The sequence below is a fragment of the Cyrtonyx montezumae genome, unplaced genomic scaffold, assembly GCF_038088225.1.
Source record: "Cyrtonyx montezumae isolate F1298 unplaced genomic scaffold, pur_monq_1.0 scaffold_18, whole genome shotgun sequence".
Lineage (NCBI taxonomy): Eukaryota > Metazoa > Chordata > Aves > Galliformes > Odontophoridae > Cyrtonyx > Cyrtonyx montezumae.
The window spans coordinates 2,305,241-2,324,770 of record NW_027071914.1 but is presented as its reverse complement, the minus strand read 5'-3'; the positions used below and the strand labels follow the sequence as shown (position 1 = coordinate 2,324,770).

The 19,530-nt window shown below is 46.1% G+C and overlaps 1 protein-coding gene across 1 annotated transcript in view; it reads right to left on the bottom strand.

Moving 5' to 3' along the window:
- Positions 1 to 19,530, bottom strand: part of SIL1 (SIL1 nucleotide exchange factor) — an 83,797-nt gene that overhangs the window by 45,109 nt on the left and 19,158 nt on the right. The window contains exon 3 of the mRNA XM_065734453.1: positions 16,799 to 16,934. Coding sequence (XP_065590525.1) covers positions 16,799 to 16,934 — 136 coding nt within the window. The remainder of the gene's footprint in view (positions 1 to 16,798; positions 16,935 to 19,530) is intronic.

The window sequence follows — 19,530 nt, the reverse complement described above, 5'->3', positions numbered from 1 at the left end:
GGTAATACTTGGTCAGACATGTGAAAGCATCAGTTACATTTGGACACTCGGCTGGACCACTGCTTATGACTGCCAATTTAAGCTGAGCCAGCGCTCTCCCACTGCACCAGTATTTGTGCTCTCTGAATTGCAAGCACGCGCCGAGAGTCAGGTTATTCAGGCCCGCTGTGCCCTGCGAGTGCTGGGCTGCAGCTCCTGCCAAACCCACCTGCTGTCTTGGCCAGGAGAGCAAAATGAGCCAGCTGCCAGCGCAGAAACCCATCAAAACTCAAACACCTTGCAGCAGGAGTTACTGCAGAGGACGAGAGCCAGCAGCAGGCACAGGGCAGCCAACGTGCCTTCAGCAGGGTCTGCCACTTCACGGGGTGCTCGGATGGAGAGCGATGGCAGTGAGGGTGGATGCTAGCGAGGAAGGCTCTCAGGGAAGGAGTGCTGGGAGGGCTCAGGGAGGACATATGGTGCCTCTCTGATGGGAGGCACTGCTGTAGCATCTGTTGATGTATCTGTTGCTGCCAACGTAGACAAGCTTCAAATGGCAAAAAGCTCCTTGCAACAAGTGCTTCTGCCCTTCCACCTCCCTTTCTGCAAAGGATTCTCTTGTTTACACTACAACAGCAGATAATACACCGGAGAAAAAAAAAGGAATAGCACGAAGGAAGCATGATGGCAAAAACATACGGTCCCACTTTAGAAGCAAAATATCATCCCCAGCTTTGAGCCAGCCATTTCTTACACCCCACCCCACACCCCTGGTTACAGCATAGCAATTCAATACAAAGCATTCAGTGTATTTTCTGGACTCATATTGGGCTCCATTCTGTGAACTGCAGCATTACAGAGAGCAGTTTGCTCCAAAGCTCTGGGCAGCAGGAGTAAAGCAGGGATAGGAGGTCCCTGCCACACAGGGCTCCTTTTGGCTATCCAGCTGCATGGGCACTGTGCTGACCCATGTCTCACTGTGTCACCAAGTCAGCATCAAGCAGACCTGGTATTTACAAAAGCCAGTCATAAACCCTCGCCCGCTCACTATGTTATTTATTCCTAAACTACCTCATAATGTCACTGCAACCTGTTAAATTACTGTCATCCCACAGGTGTTTTTGTTATACTCAAAAGCCCATCTGGGATGCTGTAACACTTACCTACAGAGAACAACACAGAACGTAGGCAGAGGAGGACAATGGGGATGACCAGGAGAACTGAGAATCTATAGAAGGAATTAAGATATTTATCCTATCTAATTTTAGGAATTCAGTAGGTACTTTTTCTGAGTCAGGCACCATTGGCTTTTTAATGTGAAAGACATTAGCACCTCCAAAACATCATCAGCCACGGTTGTCTTCATCATCTGTCCTACAGAGGGAAAACTCACTCTCAAAGAGCCATGCTCTCTCTCTCTCTCCTGAGATCACTGAGATGACCACACACAGAAAACTGCCCTGAAACAACTTGGCAACACGTGGAAAGGAGCAGTTGCTCCCATAGAATTGTAAAAGCATTTGAGTCAGATGAGACCTTCAGAGGTCATCTAGTCCAACGCCCCTGCAATGAGCAGGGATGCCCATCTAAGCAGGTTGCTCAAAGCCCGCTCCAGCCTGACTTTGAATGCATCCTGGGATGGGGCACCCACTGCATCTCGGGGCAGATGGTGTGCACCCCAGACAAGGTGTGAGCTGTGGTACATGGACAGCACTTCATGGACCTCCCACATAACAGCACACTCTGCAGCTTGCTGCGGCACAGCCAGCCCACACTGCAGGATGACCAGGGCTGTGGCCAAGCAGACCACTGGCACCCCCTGTCAGGAGGAATAGTTCAGCAGGACCAGCACCAGTGTGAGAAGCAGGGGTCTGAGCATGGGCATGCTGAATCTGTGATACAAAATGAGAAGCTGAAGTCTAAGATTGTGCAACAGGGGGAGCAGGGAAAAAGACAAACCAATAGAAGAAACCTGCCTTGTTTTTCAAGGGAAGGCTGGGAAGCTTGAGCAGGCATCTTCAAGATCAGCTTTAAGTGGTGTCTGCCCCTGTGCTCACCTCCTGTGTAAATAAAGCACTCAAAGCTGAAGCTGGAAAGATGGACAAACCACAGAGGTAAAACCCTCCCTCTGCATGGCTCCAGCTATCCCTAGGAGCGTTTCAGGACATGCTGTGCTGCTGGCAGAGCATGCTGCTTGTTGCCTTGGACTGCATCTCCATGAGATGCGTGTCAGCTGGCCCACCTCATGCTGCACAGCACAGACACATTACCACCCAGCACTGCTTTCACCAGGCCCACAGCATCCACCAGTGCCAAGAGAGTGCAGGTCCGCAGACAGTTGGACAACATTTCCCCTGTTGAGCACTGGAAGGTGCCTGATCTGAAGTGCCTGGCTGCGAGACGAGCAGAACGCATCGAGTGCAGCATCTGCCAGCTCTGCTGCCAAGCCATAGTGAGAATGAATTTGAATAATAAAAGCTGGAATAAGAAGATGCCTTTGGAGAGCATGTTGGTATAGTGCTTTCCTAAGCTTCAATTTAAAGCCTCATTTCTACAGCTAATGCAGTCGTAAGGGACATTAGCCTAATTTTTGTCAAGAGAACTTGTCAACACTGCAGTATTTAAGACAGGCACTAAGGACTTGTTTTATCTCACAGATAGATCACTGAGAAAGAAAGTAGTTGTGCCACGCTTGATTCGCAGGAAAATAAATTGACATTCTTCCTGGGCCTCACTGGGAGATGCTGGGTTTTGTGGGGGGAGTTAAACAACATGCACACAAGCAGCCTCACACTTAGGCCAGCATCCAGCATGCACTACAGCTGAAATCAGATCCAAACCCACAAGAGGATTTGATACGGAACCCACAGGAATGTACTTGGGACACCCAAAGACATAAAAGCCCCGTCCTTTCACTTCCATGTACAGTACATAAAATACTGAAGGGTCTACCAATGGTGCTCATGTTTCTCACTGCTGTAATCACCGATACCTACCAGACTCTAACCTCAGGGCTAGTGGTAGAGTACAGGCTTTGTCTCCTCAGCTGCTCAAGGAGGAAGTTAAAACGGAAATTGTCTGGGTTGATTTTAGGAGACACTCCGTGTGTGAGTCAGCAGAAAGAAAAGAAGGGCCATAACCTGTATCTTCAGAGAAAAAAAAACATTTGCACGATCCTGCTCCCATCATACCCCTGCTAATATCTTTGGCATCTGTCACAACGCAGTCACTCGGTGATAAAAAACTGCAAGAGCCCTAATATATTCTAGCAAGCCATCCCTGGAACACTCTCCCTTTGTCTGAGCAAGGCTGCTCCCACTCTGACAGGCACCATCCCTGCAAGCTGCCCTTGACATCCTGGCCTGAACCTTCCCCTTCAGCACCAAACAGGAGCTTTTTGAAAGAGTTAACATGTTCACACAAGCTTAGGTACATTATTACTGCACAGCTTCACGCTTTCCATCCACCAGCCTCCAAGCTGCATTTGCAACAAGTCCAAGATAATAGTGTTGGGGCCAAGGCAAAAAAGCTCATGTGAGACTTGCAGCTTCCTCAGTGCAAAGACAAAACACCCTTTCATTTGCAGGAGCATGATCCGGGGCTGCATGCTGACAGGCAGGACAGCTCTGCTCTGCTACAGATTCTGTGCTCACAGAGGAGCTAAATCATTACGATGGCCAGAAACGTCCCTCGGGAAGGAAATCCTCTCAAAGATAAATCAATAACTCAGTGTAATGTTAGCATGCAGCCAGGAGAATTTACATTGCCAGGAAGGCTGAGAGCTTTGTCACAGAGACAGAGCTGCAGTGGAACTGAGTGCCCTGCAGCACTTCCCCAGGTGAGAGCCTGGGCTCTGGGGCCTGGACACACAGCAGGAGCTCTGCAAGCAGCCTGGACTCCCATGTGCCAGCACTGCTGTGGTTCCAGAAGGACATGGCAGCATGCAAGGATGCTGAAGCCCTCTGTAAGGAACCTGCCTGCATCCCAGCTGCCCTCCTCCACTGCACAGCTCTTGGGTCTTAGGGATGAAAGCACACAAACACAAAGCAGGACATAAAAACAAGCAGAGCACAGGGGAAGTGTCACAGCCACTGCCTTTGCCCCCGGCTGGGGGTTACAGGGGTCCTACCAGCAAAAGCATCTGCAAAATAAGGCGAGACAGTGATGTGCTGCGGAACATGCTGTGATTAATGAGACTGCAATTTACGTAATTATATTAATGCAAAGTACGCTTGGACCAATAAGTTCAAGGAAACTAATGACACTTTACAGCATGGTTCAACACCGAGGAGTAACTCTGGCAAAAAGAGGAGAAAGAAAAAAAAGAAACAAAAAGGACCCTAATTATTCAGTAGTTCTTCTCCTCACAGATTCTCAGGGTCAGCTTGGAGGAGAAGGTGGCCTGAATTATATTTTCGTTTCCAGAACATCAACAGAATCGTTAACTAAGTTCCAGCGGCAAGGTCGAAGCTGCCTGTAGTTATGCATGCCGGCCCCTCCTGCCTGCCAGCTCCAGCACGCTGTCACCACCAAGGTGTCAGCCTGACAGTGTCCTCTGTGAGCGTGTCTGAAACACGCACACCCTGTGATGTTCCTCCAGAGATGTGGCCGCAGTGCCACTGCCATCTTTTTCCTCCGGTTCCCAGCACGGAGGGTTAAATTACAGCTAATTCCTCAGGAGCTAAAAGTGGTCTCTGTGAAGTGCAGGACTTGAAACTTAACTGAAGATAGGCCCGATGAGCAAACACTCCAGTCTATTCAGCAGCAATTTACTGTACATCCACACCACCTACGTACCACACACTGCTGTAACCAAAGCACCAGGCAGACATGCAGCCTGTGCTGCTGGAGCACCAAGGTCTTGGAATGTCCACGAGTGCCTGGGGAGCCCCGGAGCAGGACTGCTCAGCACACCACTTCGTTCAAGGATGCATGGATGCATGCTGTTCCACCTGCTCTCCTTCAGTCCCATCAGGCTCTCCCAACAGATGTGTCCACATCACTTCGGTGCTGACACGTTTTAGGTGCCACTACCTACACATCTGGCTTTACAGGAGCTCCAGATGTACCCACGTTTCCATGCTATTTCAGCAAGTCTTGGACCTTGCACCTCTGAAATGCCAGGGGCTGTTAGCACAGCTGATCCAAAGGATTCACACCAGCATCAATCCAAAGAGCTGGAGACGCAGTTCTGACATCCCAAACTGAAGCATGACATTCTTTAGCTCCCACGATGCACAACATGAAGCTGCCCAAGAAGCAACAGCAGAATGATTCTGTAATGGCAACGCGAGACAGGGGACCACACAAACACACCTCCACATTGAGAACAAAACCAAACCCAACGATAAAACCTCAAGCAGATGGTCCCATTCAGAGGTTCAGTGCTCCCAGGCTGCATTCACAGGCTACAAGCAGTCAGAGTCCTCCAGTCTGCTGGCAGGCTCAGCAGCACCACCAGAGCTACAAAAAGCCAACTCGGAGATGACTGGAAGACATGTATAAAGTAATGTGTCACATGGCAATCTGTGTGCACCTAAATGTCCTGCAACGAAATTAGAAATCAATAGCAAGAAGCAGAAACCCTCAACCACAGGGGAAAATATAAAGAACACTTGTTACATTGATTTTTTTTTTTTAAGTGTCTAAGAGAAGACAGTTGCAAAAGAGCCTGAGAAAGCAAAGCAAAATGCCTGAATTGAAGCCCTTTTTCTTAAAAAGACATTAATAATGGATTTTCAATGCAAGAAGAAAAACTGAAACCCACACCAAATTCTCCTGGTAATAACAGCTTTCTGCAAAGCCCAGCTATTAACGTAACAGGGACGTCCATCAATCAAGCACACAGAAAGTACTTCAAGAGCTAAAAAAGGAGCAAGCAAACATCTGCTTTTGGCAACTTAAATTTTGTCCTTAAATGCAAGGAACATAACAAATTATCACAAAGTTGGAATTGAACTCATTTTTTTCCATCCTGGATGGGTAAGTGCTGAGCATGGGGTTAAAGGTACACAAACACAGCACTGCTGCCATTTGTCCTGACAGAAACATGGAGAAATAGACACGATTTCATCTGTAGACTGAGCAGCACTCAAAACACGTCTGTACTGTTCTCAACAGCAACACAATGAGCTCCCAACCACAAACGAGTGGCAATACCCGCAGTGAGGTGACAGCGAGCAACTCTTTGAGCTAGCAGCTTCAGCAACCTCCTTTTTGTACTTAAAGAAGTTCCTAGGAACTCTTCTCCACTTCCAGTCATCCTAAACCTGTCCAAGACTTTGTTTACATGCTGAAGCAATGTCAGTGTGGGATGAAAAGGCACCCAGGCTTGCTCCAAGATGACAGTCACATCCCTCCTCATTTCAGCTCCTTTCCCATTCCTGCACAGTCCCCACGTGAAGCTGCAGCGATTAAGACAGAAATGCTGGCACCAAAGGCGTAAGTGTTCACATCTCACAACACTTCACATTTCAGGTCCATCCTCCCAGACAAGCACTGACTGGCTGGGTGTGAGCAGCAAACCTAACAACTGCTAGATTGACACCGAAAAAAAACAGCTGGCAAAGAAAGTAACTGAGGTGCTCCTGTGCCTCTGATATTTCCTTTCTTTAATCACACTAGGTCAAAACAAGCAGTGGAGCTAATGAGCAGAATTTACTGATTCAACTAGAAGGAGCTGCAGGAATCGCTGCAACTAAGTCTTAACGTATTCTGAAGAGTGACACTATAAAGTGACAGTATAGAAATCTGTATTTACCATCTCCCCATGCTTTCTGTATCCAAGGTGCTGTGTAACACTTAATAACAGTATTTCTCCCCAGCTGCCAGTGTTGCAAATCCTGTCTGACACCTGACAAGCTAACAGCTGGGGCTATCCTGTCCCCCCAAGTAGCACATATCCACTCAGTACAAAGCGTTGGCAGTGTGCAGAGGGACAAACTATTAATGCAGCAGTGCCCAGGCAACACACAGGTGAGTGCAGACTGCTTCCTCACGTGCTGGCTCCTCTGTGCTAAGCACGATGCATCAGAAGCACCCTTTTCTCCCTCCTTCACAGGCAGGACTGATGCAGAGAACAGCAGCTGCTGTAGGGAAGCACCTCCACCTCTGTGTGAGGGTCCTCAGCTTCACCACCTCGGAGATGTGCCTCTCAGTGACTTCACACCTACTTTTCAGACCTTGAACACAACGTCCTCATCGTAGTCTTCACGGAGAGTCTTGTTTCATCTGTTTGTGTAGTGTTCTCCAGTCTGAAAGAAAAATCACCTCTGCACTGAGGCTGTACATGGGCAGTGCCTTGCGTTGTGGATGGATGCTTGAGAAAAAAAGATGCTATCATCCAACTGCTGTCTGCATCACCTGTACTGCAGAGCAGCCAAAAGAAATCAGGCAAACCATCTCTAGTCCAAGTTAAAAAGAAAAAAACAAACACCCACAAAACCATGCCATAAATCAGTCTAACAGGTATAGAAGAGACTGAACAGTGAAAACAGACAGTGTTTGACCTAACCTGAGGATCTGTGTTAGTAGCAAACGAAGGAGTGTACACACTTGCTCCCTGCAGAGCAGTTGTATTAGCACCTTTCACAGAAGCAGCAGGACTTTGAGGAGCCTCAGCTTTTCTCCTCCCCTCCTGCCAGCAAACATGGGCTTTCCACTGGCAGAGTGAGGTAAGAGCTGTCTCCTCTGGCTCTCGCTCTGCTTGTGTTGCAGGACAGGCCCTTTCCTTTGGAAAAGAGTAGCTCAGGAGATCAAAGTAGGTGGGAAGATGATAAAACAAGGCATAGGATGAGAAAAGCAAGTCTCCTGCCTCAACTTCCAGCAAAAACTCTGGTCCCCCAGAACTCTGTGTCCTCCACTCCCTTGCCTTCCAGCTGCTTGGCCACCAACCCACACTGGAGCAGCGGGTTTCTCTTCCTCAGGGCACAGATTCCTTACAGCCCGCTTCTCCATCCTGTCCAGGTACCTCCAAAGGGCAGCCCCTCATCAGCCACCCCTCCCACCTCCGTATCACAGTCTGTAAATACCAGCCTTCCATAACTTGCCACCTTATTACAGCTCTCATTACTGAAGATACCGAATTTCTGATCACTTCTGCATATCAGCAAGTGCAGAACAGTGAGGCAAACATAATCAGCAGGCACCCGGTTAGCACATTAAGTGATCATATAATGGATGAAGAACAGGTGGGCTTTGTTTCAAATAAGTAAAGCAGATTATATCAAAAAGTAAACATCTTAAAATATGGGCTTGAAGATCATTTAAAAGGTGCTTTTGGAAATACCACCAGACAGAAATAGAAAGGTTTTGCTTGGGCTGCATGACAAATTCTAAAAATAAAACCTGGTCTGGGGTTAAAATGTAAATTGATGGTTAGATCTATTTATTCACACCCTGCAGTGATGGCATAGACACGCAGCTTAATGTTGTTTCTTTTACATTGCAGGATCATAGGCACATTCCTGTTACTGCCATTGCTGCTTGCACAGTCTTTACAACCCTAGGAGATCTCCTGCAGAAGAACAGAAGAAATACCAAGTGACAGACTGCATGCATTAATTCAGTATTCAGATAACATCCTGTAGCAAAGTGAATGACCCAAGCGAAACTTCCTGCAGTCTGAAGGAGTAGGAAGAAAATCAGGACAGAGAAAAAAAGCATCTCTGAACTGAAGGAAGGTATTTTGAATCAGAGATGCTATTCCTAATTAGAATTTCCAACACCAACACACTTACTCCTTCCAAAATGTAAATATGTAATAAAAAATTAAACTTGAATTTAGTTTTATGAGAGTTCTTGCAATAAATGGGAATTAGTTCTACAAAACGTCAAAACAGACCTAGGGAGATTACATTTCTTTCCCAAACTTATGCTGGTAGAGCAGAGCTAGAAAAAAAAAACAGATATATATACATTTTCAACTCAGAATCTTCCTTGAGAAAGCTGTTTCAGAAAGGCAGACATTTGTTTCAGCGTGCATTCAAGGAAGAACAAATGCAAAACAAGCTTCTAGACCTCAAGAAACATCAAATACCCTTTTTAATTTACACCCCAGACAAATCCATTGCAGATTCTGAAATGAAGAGAGGGCAGAGAGCAAAGAAAACACATTGCCAAATGTGTTGGCAATGACAGCATGATGGATATGAAGAGGAAGGTGCTTTCAAGTAACAATGGAGCACCTGGCTCAGGAAAGGGTTTGTGGAAAAAGAGAATCTGCTGCTAGTGTGACCCTATTTAAATGTATGGAAATATTAAAAAGAATGGCTGTAGCCACATCTGAGTAAGAGCACCGCCTGGAGCCAGGAACTGTGAAGGACCAGGATGGCACTGCTTTGCAGGAACCACTTCACTGCATCCCAGCAGACATCTCTGTGCTCACCTACTTAAAGTCAGCTTCATATAAATGTCAGTAAGTGAGGTCTTTGAGCTCATACAGGAAGGAATGACCAGAGAAAAACTATTCTCTTCCTTATAATGAAAAAGATTATGTTGTGAACAAAAACATACAGTTGGGCCCAAAACCATATCCATGCCATCTGCAAGGGGGTTCAGAAATGATTGTTCTGGTCATAGAAGAGGGAAGATGCTCATATAGGAAATTCAGGATTACCAAGGCTGCATACACTCTCAACATGTTCTCTAGGAGGGAAAACATTTTTCTTCCAAAACACTGTTACAAGCTTGAAATTAATAGGCAGGCTGTTAGATAAAGACAGAGATAAAAATAGGTCTGTTATTAAATACCTCTTCTTTAATGAGGTTCATCCTTCTAAACAGCCACAGGAAGGTTATTAACGTTATTACAGAAAATACAGTATGCTTGCACATAAAAACCAGAGTAAGACATTTCTCATCCCCCAGCAGACAGTGAAGCATCTCTGTAGCTCACAAGCTCACAGCATCTCTGCTTGGATGAAAAAACACAAGAGGAATGAGAGACCTGCCTGGGAGGAGATCCCCACCAAACAGTGCATATTTAACCACATGAATGATTCCCACTGCCTACATGCACCAGCACACAGCTGACACAGTCCTTTAGCTATGTTACGTTATAACGCTAGCCAGAGCATCATCAAAGCTAACTCTGAAAACATTGTGAAATAACACAGCCTGGCTTCCTAGCACTGCAGTAGAAAAGCCACTTGACTCTACAACACCTCCATCACTCACATTATGACTGCTTCAAACGAACCATTAGCACCCTGTGGGGGGAATGGAGTCACACCAGCAGCCAGCAGGAGTCCTCAGCTTGTCTCATGTGAACATGTCATGTCAGTACATACTTTTTTCAGCCATGTCCAGTACCATTGGCTGTGATAGAGAAGCTATAAAACTTTTATCTGCACTTGGGGGAAAAAAAAAAAGGCTCCCAATTCATTTCTCCAAACGTTACTCCATCATAGGTGTGCTGCTGAGAACAAGAGCTGCAGAACTTCTCAAGTCACAGAGATACAGGTGAGAAACACAGGGAAAAAACCTCCGAGCTGGGAGGTGCCTAGGGGGAAATACAGAACCACAGCTCCATCGATACACTTGTCAAGTAAGAGAAGAACGGTGACTTATATGAGAGTCTTTTTTTTTTTAATGTGCAAGTTCAGTTACTGGCCTGTATATCTGTTATCTGTTCTATATATCTATCTATAGTTCTGTTATCTGATATGGTTTCCCACTTCAGAGTGTGAAAGAAAAGGGTTCTGCACCTCAGCTGTCTCCTGGAGAAGGTCAGCTTGATGCCCTAGAACGCAGTACCATGGTTGTATCAAGGTGTTTCAGTTACGGAGGACCAAGGTGACCACACTCCCAGCAATGACTTTATGCAGGCAGACAGTGATAGGACAAGGGGGAAAAGAGTGTTAAACTAGAAGAGGAGGGATTTAGGTTAAATGTTAGGGGGAAATTCTTTTACTCAGAGGGCAGCGAGGCTCTGACACAGCTTCAGTGAGCTGCGGTGCTCCATCCCTGGAGCTGCCGATGGCCATGGATGGTGCCCTGAGCAGCCTGAGCTGGTGGAGGGCACCCAGCCCACAGCTGAGGATGGGGCTGGGGGGCTGTAAGGGCCCTGCCAACCCAACCATTCTATCATTCAGTGATCACCAGCACCTCAACATCATGCTGAAAGTTGCTTTTACAGGCAGTATTTCCACGTTCAAAGAGCTAGCATCCTTCAAACACTACCCACTTGAACAGAGGATTCACAGACTTCCTATCAACACACTCTGTGAGCATTTGCAGCACTGAGAACTTGCTTGGTTTTACATCCCAGCACTCCACTGCACCCCACCAGAGCCACAAGCGGTGCATTTAGTTTCAGTTCCAGCACCTTTGCCAGAAAAGACTTCCAGTGCAAGGAAGAATTAAGCAGGAGCTTCTAAGGAAGGTAGTATTAAGTACATCATCCATCCTGCAACGTGAGGGTGAGAAGTCAAAGAAACCACGTGAGAATGGGGAAGTCAAGAGAAGGGAACACAAAGGCATTCAGTAAGAAACAGAATGACAGGCACGAGATACTTCTAAGATGTCAAAAGCAAGAGATGAGATGGTTCAAAAGGCAGACAGAGCTGCCAGCGGTCATAAGTCTAACTCCAGGCTCTGAACATTTGCAGTTACTCTCAGCACTGCCTGATCATTCCTGTTGGCTGTAACCAGCCTGCAGCCATGGCTGCTGCTGGCCAGAGCAGAAGGAAACAACCCAACAGTTGAGATTTTTCCCCTCTCTACATCAGTTATAAATGTTGGGTTTTGTTCATTTTGAAGTACTGGGATTTTGAAGTATTGCATTTCATCCAGTAAAAATGAGGTTTATGCATGTCAAGCTTTGCTAAAACAAGCACACCCCTGCAGCTTACCGATGTTTTTCACAGCCCTCCCTTGCCAGTGCTTACACATACACTTCAGAGACCTGCCCACAACTGCTTGACATGGGTCTGGGTCACCCCAAAGCCAAAGATTTGGACAGATTCATTAATTCAGCAAAGCAATTAGCAGGAGTCAGGCAGCCTGGTGAGCAGCACAAGCAAGATATCCAGCCGGACACCACCTCCTGTCACCCAGCCAGGTCTGGCACAGGAATCCTGAGCCAGAGGGGTCCCTTTGAATGGGGAGGAGAGTGACAGGGACTGGCAGGGCTCTTGGCAGCTCTGCGAGCATAAACCTGCTCCTGTCATCACCTTCTCCTCCCAGCTTTAATAAGCTCTGCCCAGCTTCCAGTAGCGCTGGCTGGTTTGGATGCTGAGATCTCTTGAAAGAAAGACTAGCAACAAAGCTGGACTGAGTTCCTTTCCATCCTGAGCCTTTCCTTTTCTAACAGCATCTCAGCAAGTCTTTCAAAGCAGCCTCTGAACTTACCTCCCCAGTGTGAATGTTTTCTTTGAGAACCATGTTTCCGTATGCATAAAACTTTGTTTGCGCAGCAAATGAGACACAGGAAGACGTGGGACAAATATGAGCAGCAAAGATAGCTACTGACAGAGAAAGCAGCCCGAGGACCTTCGGAAGCTGCAGCCATGGATATTTAAATGCTAAGTGATGTATCATCAGCTCCCTGCTGAACTTAAGATGGTTTCATCTTCACAGAAGCAGCAACAACAGCATGCTCACATCAACTTCTCTCTTGCAGTTTGATCAACAGCAGCAGTCATGGCTTCTTATTTTTTAACTCCAATATAATTAGGCACTTAGGAAAATGACTCCACACAGTACAGATGCTGTAGAATAACGGCAGGTACCAGCATGGAGCTCTGCGAGTCAGAAGTTTACCCACAGCTGAAGGTCCAAGGCCAGCACAGCTCCTGCAGCATATGCTCTATCAGTGCAGATACGAACGCTTGTCTTCCAAACCTGACAGAGATCCAGAGCTGCTGCATGTCAGCCACTGGCACAAGATTTTCCTCTGTTACTCTGGACCAAAGGAAGGCTTCCCACATCCCACTGCTGGTTCCTCTCAAATGGAAAGCATGTATGGTAGAATGTAAATATTGTCATATTTTGGGCAGATGAGACTCTCATTTGATCCATCTGGATTTGGAGACTAGACACATTAATTCACAACTTTAAACTGACAGGCCAGAAAGCTGCCAGCTAGCTCCTGCCATGCTGGGGACTACAGAAGTGCTGCTGCCACTGAGCTGGACAGAGCCCATCTGCAGCTGCACTGTGAGACCAAAACTCCGCACCCCACTGGTCACTGCTACGGCACAGGCAGTTAATCCATTTTCTTCCCTGTTAAATACTTGCATTTTCTGCTTCTTTAAAGAATTACACAGCTGTCTGGAATCTCAGCAGAGAGAAACAGCTAAAGAAAAAGGTTGGTTAAGAACACAAAATGGAGTGGTAGCAAATGCAAGAAGAAAACAGAAAAGCAGCAAACCACCAAAAGACCTCAGCCCTGCTGCACACAGTCCCAGAGCTGGAAGCAGCTTCAGGAAGTACAGGGCACAGCATTACACACATCCACTGCCCTTGCTCTGCCCCAGGCACTTGCCATGGCCAAGATGAGATATGGACTGGACAAGCCTTTGGTATAAATCAGCGTGGCCTCTCAAAGTTGCGCATTAGGTTTCCTGGCACGTAAGATGTCTAACAAAGTGATTCTTTACAGAGTTTGCCATTATATTCTTTTTTGCAGCAGTGCAAAACTTCTGATGCTAACGTGAAGTGGAAAAACTGCTCGTTGGTGATGTGATCAGATAATCAGAGCAACCCAATTTTCAATCATCAGAAGAAAGCCCCTTAAACAAAAAAGAAGGAAACAAGGTACCCAAATGACAAAAGCAGGTAATGCTTTGTAAATGAAGTAGTAACATGCTTTAGGATGCTGTGCTGAGGCCACATGGAAACTCGGTATATAAATGCTTTTACATACAAGAGTCCAAAGAAATCAATTAGTCTGACACAGAAGAGCAGAACAGCCACGACTACAATAATCTCAAGGACAGACTTGTCATCACAGCCATCCACACAAACAAGAAATGGTCTCCATTTCTTTAACAAGAACCCCATCCAAATGCATCCAGTCATCTCTGACATCCCAAAGACCAAGGATCAGGTTTTGGTTACACCGACCAACAAAGATTGCCTTGAAAAGCAATAGAGTGCTCCTGTGTGCTGACAGACTCACCTCCGTGCACTTAGAAGAGCTCAACAGAAGAAACAAAAGCAGGTCACTTCTGCAAGGTTTCTCCAGAGAGCTTTCAATTCATAAAGGCACTATTATCTGCTAAAGGTGCAGTTAGAACAGAAACGTAGAAGAACAGCTTCAAAAATAAAATTCTGCCTCTGTGATGGAACTTGAGATGGGAAACGATGCAATCACGGGTGTGAACATTCATCCCAAGAACAGTGCGATCCCACTCATTAAAACCCAAGTAGCCTGCAAGTTCTGACAGACGTGAACCAAGAACAGAGAAAAGCCCTGCAGACTATCATCATTCCCTTAGGTGATACCAAAAAACACACGGAGGAGCCGGGAGACATTCCAAGGTGCACGTATCCTTTGTGTCTAACCCTGCAGAGCCTGGTGTGTTATTTAGTACCACATGCAACAGAAGCAGTGCCTCACAGATGCGTTAAAGGACTTGGTGAAGCTTCACCAACCTTCGGCAGCCTGTCAGCTGCCCGGCCGGCTGGCAGAACAGACAGCTGATCTCCCTGCTTCCCGATTGCAGGCGGCAGAGCTCTTCGGGTAACTGTCTCTCTGCGTTTGCATCCAGCTACCTCCAGCAGCTTGAAGCGTGCAAAAGCACAAGGTAGAACTTGATCAAAATCCAGCTCACATTTTAGGCAGCGAGGGAACGACTGTACAAAGCAGCATTACATATACAATAACAATTGAATTTCGTGGAGAGATTTGACAGGTTACAGGTTGATGACACTGCTGCAGTCTCGATGGAAATGCGGTTTGACGCAATTAGCAGCCAGGAACTAGAAAAGCAGCAGAACAAAACTGGCAATACATGTATAAAATTAGAGTAACCGTGGGACTGGACATGAGCATAAAATCCCTGCCATGAGCTCAGAACAGGAACAAGATGAAACAGGAGTGTGATGGGAGCAATGGGACTCTGATCTCCCTTCTACTACTTAAAATTGAAGATCCAGAGTGTGAGTGACATTTGCTCCCCCTGGAAGAGAAAGGCACAGTTAGCTACACGGATACCATGGAAGACAGCAGGAGGTCATCTCAGAGCCAGGCAGTGGACAGCACACTTGGAGTGTTTGGCTGCAGCCTCCCCCGGGCAGGGCTGAGCTCACAGCAGCCAGGGCAGCCAGCAGGGCACGCAGCTGTGGGCACAGGAATCACATCAGGAAACAACAGAAGGTGCAGAGCTGCTGGACTGGTCACACTGCCAGCCTGTGTCCCTCTGTTAAATGAGCAGAACGCCTGTACTAACAACACAAGCCACAACATCTCGCTTCAGCCAAACCTGCAGCAGGCAAAAAAATAGGCTGGCAGGAGGCTGTCAAAGAAGACTCCTTTTATCCTGTTGTTTCTAACCAGAGCCTGCACACACACCTGTAACGAGGATCTGTCATGAGCAGGCCACCATTTAAGCCTTTTTACAGCAGTAATTGAAATTCTTCCCCTACAGCACACTGAATGCTGACTAGAGCTCTGCCTCCATAAGTCCTTAACTGCACATACCTAATGCAGAATTCCTACAAAAATAAAATGGAACAAAACACCCAAGCAATGGAGAAGGTACACCTGAACAAAAACGGCAATGACATTTATAATAACTGCAACTATATCCATATTCTGCTTCAGCAAGGGTGGTAGGGATCTGCCAGTCTGCATACTGAGCAGGGACACCACACGCCTTCCATGCATAATGGTACAGAAATGAAATCTAAGTGTGTAGTGCTTTGAGAAATATAGGGGCTTTTGCTAGACATTTCTGTTAGAGAAAGACTCGCATTTGAAAAGTAATCTTTCTCTAACTGGCAGAAATTTGAAGATAAATGGATCCCATATTTATTCTTTCAATAATAATAGTGAACACTGAATAGAGCTCTTAGAAATTCAGAGCACTTCATAAAAATTAATTCCTACATAGTCCACCTTTCCGAGGTGCGAAGGCATCACACCTGTGCACACAAGAGGACACCAAAGCACAAGTGGCTTAAACACCTTGGCTAAAACCACAGAGGCAAGCTTACTGATTGTCCTAATTCACCAACACATGCACAACCTTGCCCACAGCACAGGTTTTTGCAGTTAAGTAGCCTGCCTGGTCGGTGCCTCCTCACACACGTTGTCCTATAAATGCCTAACAAAAGATACCATCTTTTTTGTGGGATGTATGGGTTAAGATTTGAGGAATAAAAGTTGTGTTTCATTCACAGCTAAGGAACAGAAATCTCATTGTTAAGAAGCTGTGCAGTGTTACAGTGACAATTCTTAATGAGATTGCCACCGAGCAGTGCTGCATCAACCCACACTGGAGCGCAGCAGACCTGAGGTACCACGTGCCAACAAACGCGATAAAATCTGAGTCTTGACAAAGCACACGAAGAGAGAAAGGGCTTTGGAGCTAGTGACCAAGACATGTCACCACCTACAACGTGAGTGGCAGCCCGCTCAACCCTCTCTGGTGAACTGAAAGCACTTTAGCAGTCACTCTTGTTGCAGCCGGTTTGGTGATGGTGGCTTTTCTCTGTATTGGGTCACTGGGTCTGCTCCTCTTTGTTTGAACAGTAGCAAAAGAATACATTGTCATGGGAACAAATAGGTATTTTTGGTTTTTGTGCAAGGCTCCTGTCGATGGTGTCAGATGAGGTTTCAGAAGGACACTACAATTAGTCATCAGCGTGTTACCTGGACGGACAGCTTGCCACTGATGTGTCGGGTAAAACACTTCCAGGTCTTCGGGATCAGCATCATCATCTGTTATTGGCTCTTTCCCGCTGTCATCTTTTATGTCGCTCTCTTCTATTTTTGTAAGGGCAAATTCCTTTTGGACAGAAGAGATTCAGCTCATTAGCAATCACATCTGGGTAATTTAGTGCCGGCTGAGAATACAAAATTTTTCCCTCGCCAGCAGATTTTTTTTTGACATCCGAGATTCTTTCCACGTGGTTAAATTTAGATTTAAAGTATATTAAAGGTTAAACATGCATAACTAGCATGACATTTGTGCTGAACAAAGCAACACAGCTTATTTCCGATTCCAGAGCAGGCTGCAGGCTTAGAACAAGCTTGTGCAGAGCCTCACCTATCTTACAGTCAGAGCCAGGAGCCCCGACTATTATTAGGGTTGTGTAACATTGCAGGACCCTGTTTTCCCTTGCCTAAAAATATGTCAAACCTCTAACTTTTTCAGCTGAAATTTTCCACACTACTGGAACGCCTCAAGCATTTTTTTTTCCTTAAATGCATTTATTTCAGGCTTGGAGAAGATTTCAGCTAAAATAGTTCAGCTATTTCCAAAATAGGACACATGAAAACACACCGAACGGCCCTCATGACAACGCAAGCATCCTTCTCTCTGTGCACACCAGTGCCCTACAAGTCCTCTCCAGCAACGAGACAGTGATCTACACACCACTCACCTCACAACTGCTGCACGTGGGCACGGAGGTGCAGGAGAACTGTCAGGAGGAGGAGCGTGGTGTTGTACAAAGGGAAAAACAGGGAGGAAAAGCAGGAAAAAAAAATCCTTCACCCCTAGGGAAAGCTCAGCATTCACTGGAAGGTCTCCCTAGGGAGCTGGTGGGAGTCACCACAAACCTCAGAGGACGGAATTATTCAGAGTGCAGCAAGTAGCAGCCTCGTACTATCTCGCAGCACACTATTAGGTGCTTGGGAAGCCACGCTTTGCTATTCTGGTTCTCACAGGAACAGATAACCCAGACCAGGCTAATCATCCAGATAGCTCTGTTTTCATTGCAGGGAGCATTATCTGCTTCTGATATGGCCAAGAATGACACCACAGAATAATTTCCAATAACCAGCCTATAGGGAAAGATGATTCCTAATTGTTGGCAATTAGAAGAAGAGTTACAGCCAGCTCACTTCATGAAGTGCTGTGATATTAAACCTTACAGTATTTTTACAGAGGAAAAAAAATAAATAAGTCAATTAAGAGGTTAACAGGAAATTTCAGGCCGTGTTCTGCCTTCACTCTTTGGAAAAGAAAAGTGTGTATGCTTACCAGAAGAATTTGGATGCTTTGCATATAAATATAATCCAGTTGAGGAGAGTTTCTGAGCAAAAGAAACAGTAGCCTGAGCAAAGCACATCCGATCAGCCATGATCGTGGTAACACATTAGGATGGTTGACAAAGCTATAGTGTTTTTATTTTGTCTGTCAGAAGGGATTGAAACTTCAGAAATAACACTGGAAAAGCAGAGCTTAAGTCCTGCTTTCACTTAGTGCATTAGAGGCTTGAAATTGTTAAGATTATGACAAATGGTAAAGCTCGGTAACAATCATAAACATAAAAAGCCAGATTCTACTGATGAAAATCAATGTTAACATTTTGAGCCCAGGCTCAACAGGACTGAAATAAATGTGTGAGCGCAGTTATTACTTAGCTTATTTGCACTGCTATTATCCAAGAGGGACTTAACCATACAGTCCATTGTAAATTTACTGACAGGCCTCTGTCTGTTGTATCTGCTGAAATGCTTAATGGAGATGGCTGATGTTTATGGCCTCTGCTCAAGAGAAGAGCTGTGGTCTAAATGTTCTAAATGGGTAAAAGGATGTGTCTTGGCTCGTGTAAATGTAACTGTCATAGCTTGGCCCCAAATTGCTTTGCAATACCCTGTGTCATTAAAAAGGCAACACCACACAAGCCTTCATCTATGCAGGGTGACAAACTGCGTCATTACGTGGAATCCTTTTTGGTTTGTTTTCACAACTGAAACAGTAAGAAAAAGGATGTTTTCTAAAGACCAATGGAAATTTCCTTAAAGGTAGAAAATCTTTCTTGCTTTCATCAGCCTGAATCCACTAGAGTAAGCTGAGAACACTCGGCGGGGACAGCAGAGACAACCTGCAGCTTGTTCTCAGGGATGCGGCCACCACAGAGCCAACGCAGAGGGAGCACAGGAGAAGGTGATCTGAGTTAACTACCTACTGAGCTCATCAGACACGTGATCTTCCAGGTCAGGCTGCCTGCCAGCTCAGGCAGGTGGCAATGGATAGCTGTCCCAGCACTTGTTCTCCAGCTTTTTCCTACAGCTGAGCTGACTACTCTCCACTTCCATCCTCCCCCTGCCCTCCCTGCAATGAAGACAAATTATCACATCAGTACCTGACTCCACACAGGTCCTAGGCCTACAGAGTGTATACTTCAATCTGCCCCTTGCATATGTTCCAGTTAATAGCACAGCCCACACAACCAACAGAGCAGCAAGCTGTGACACATAGGCAGGAGCGAGCATCCAGGGACATGGGAGGCCAGTAATCCCCTACGTGGGTGTTGCTGCAGAAATCAATTTTAAGCCACAGCATAAATTAAGCTAAATAAAAACCCACACACCAAACCAAACATCCAAACAAACAAAACTCCACTCCGCACTGCTACACAGTGCCCTTCATG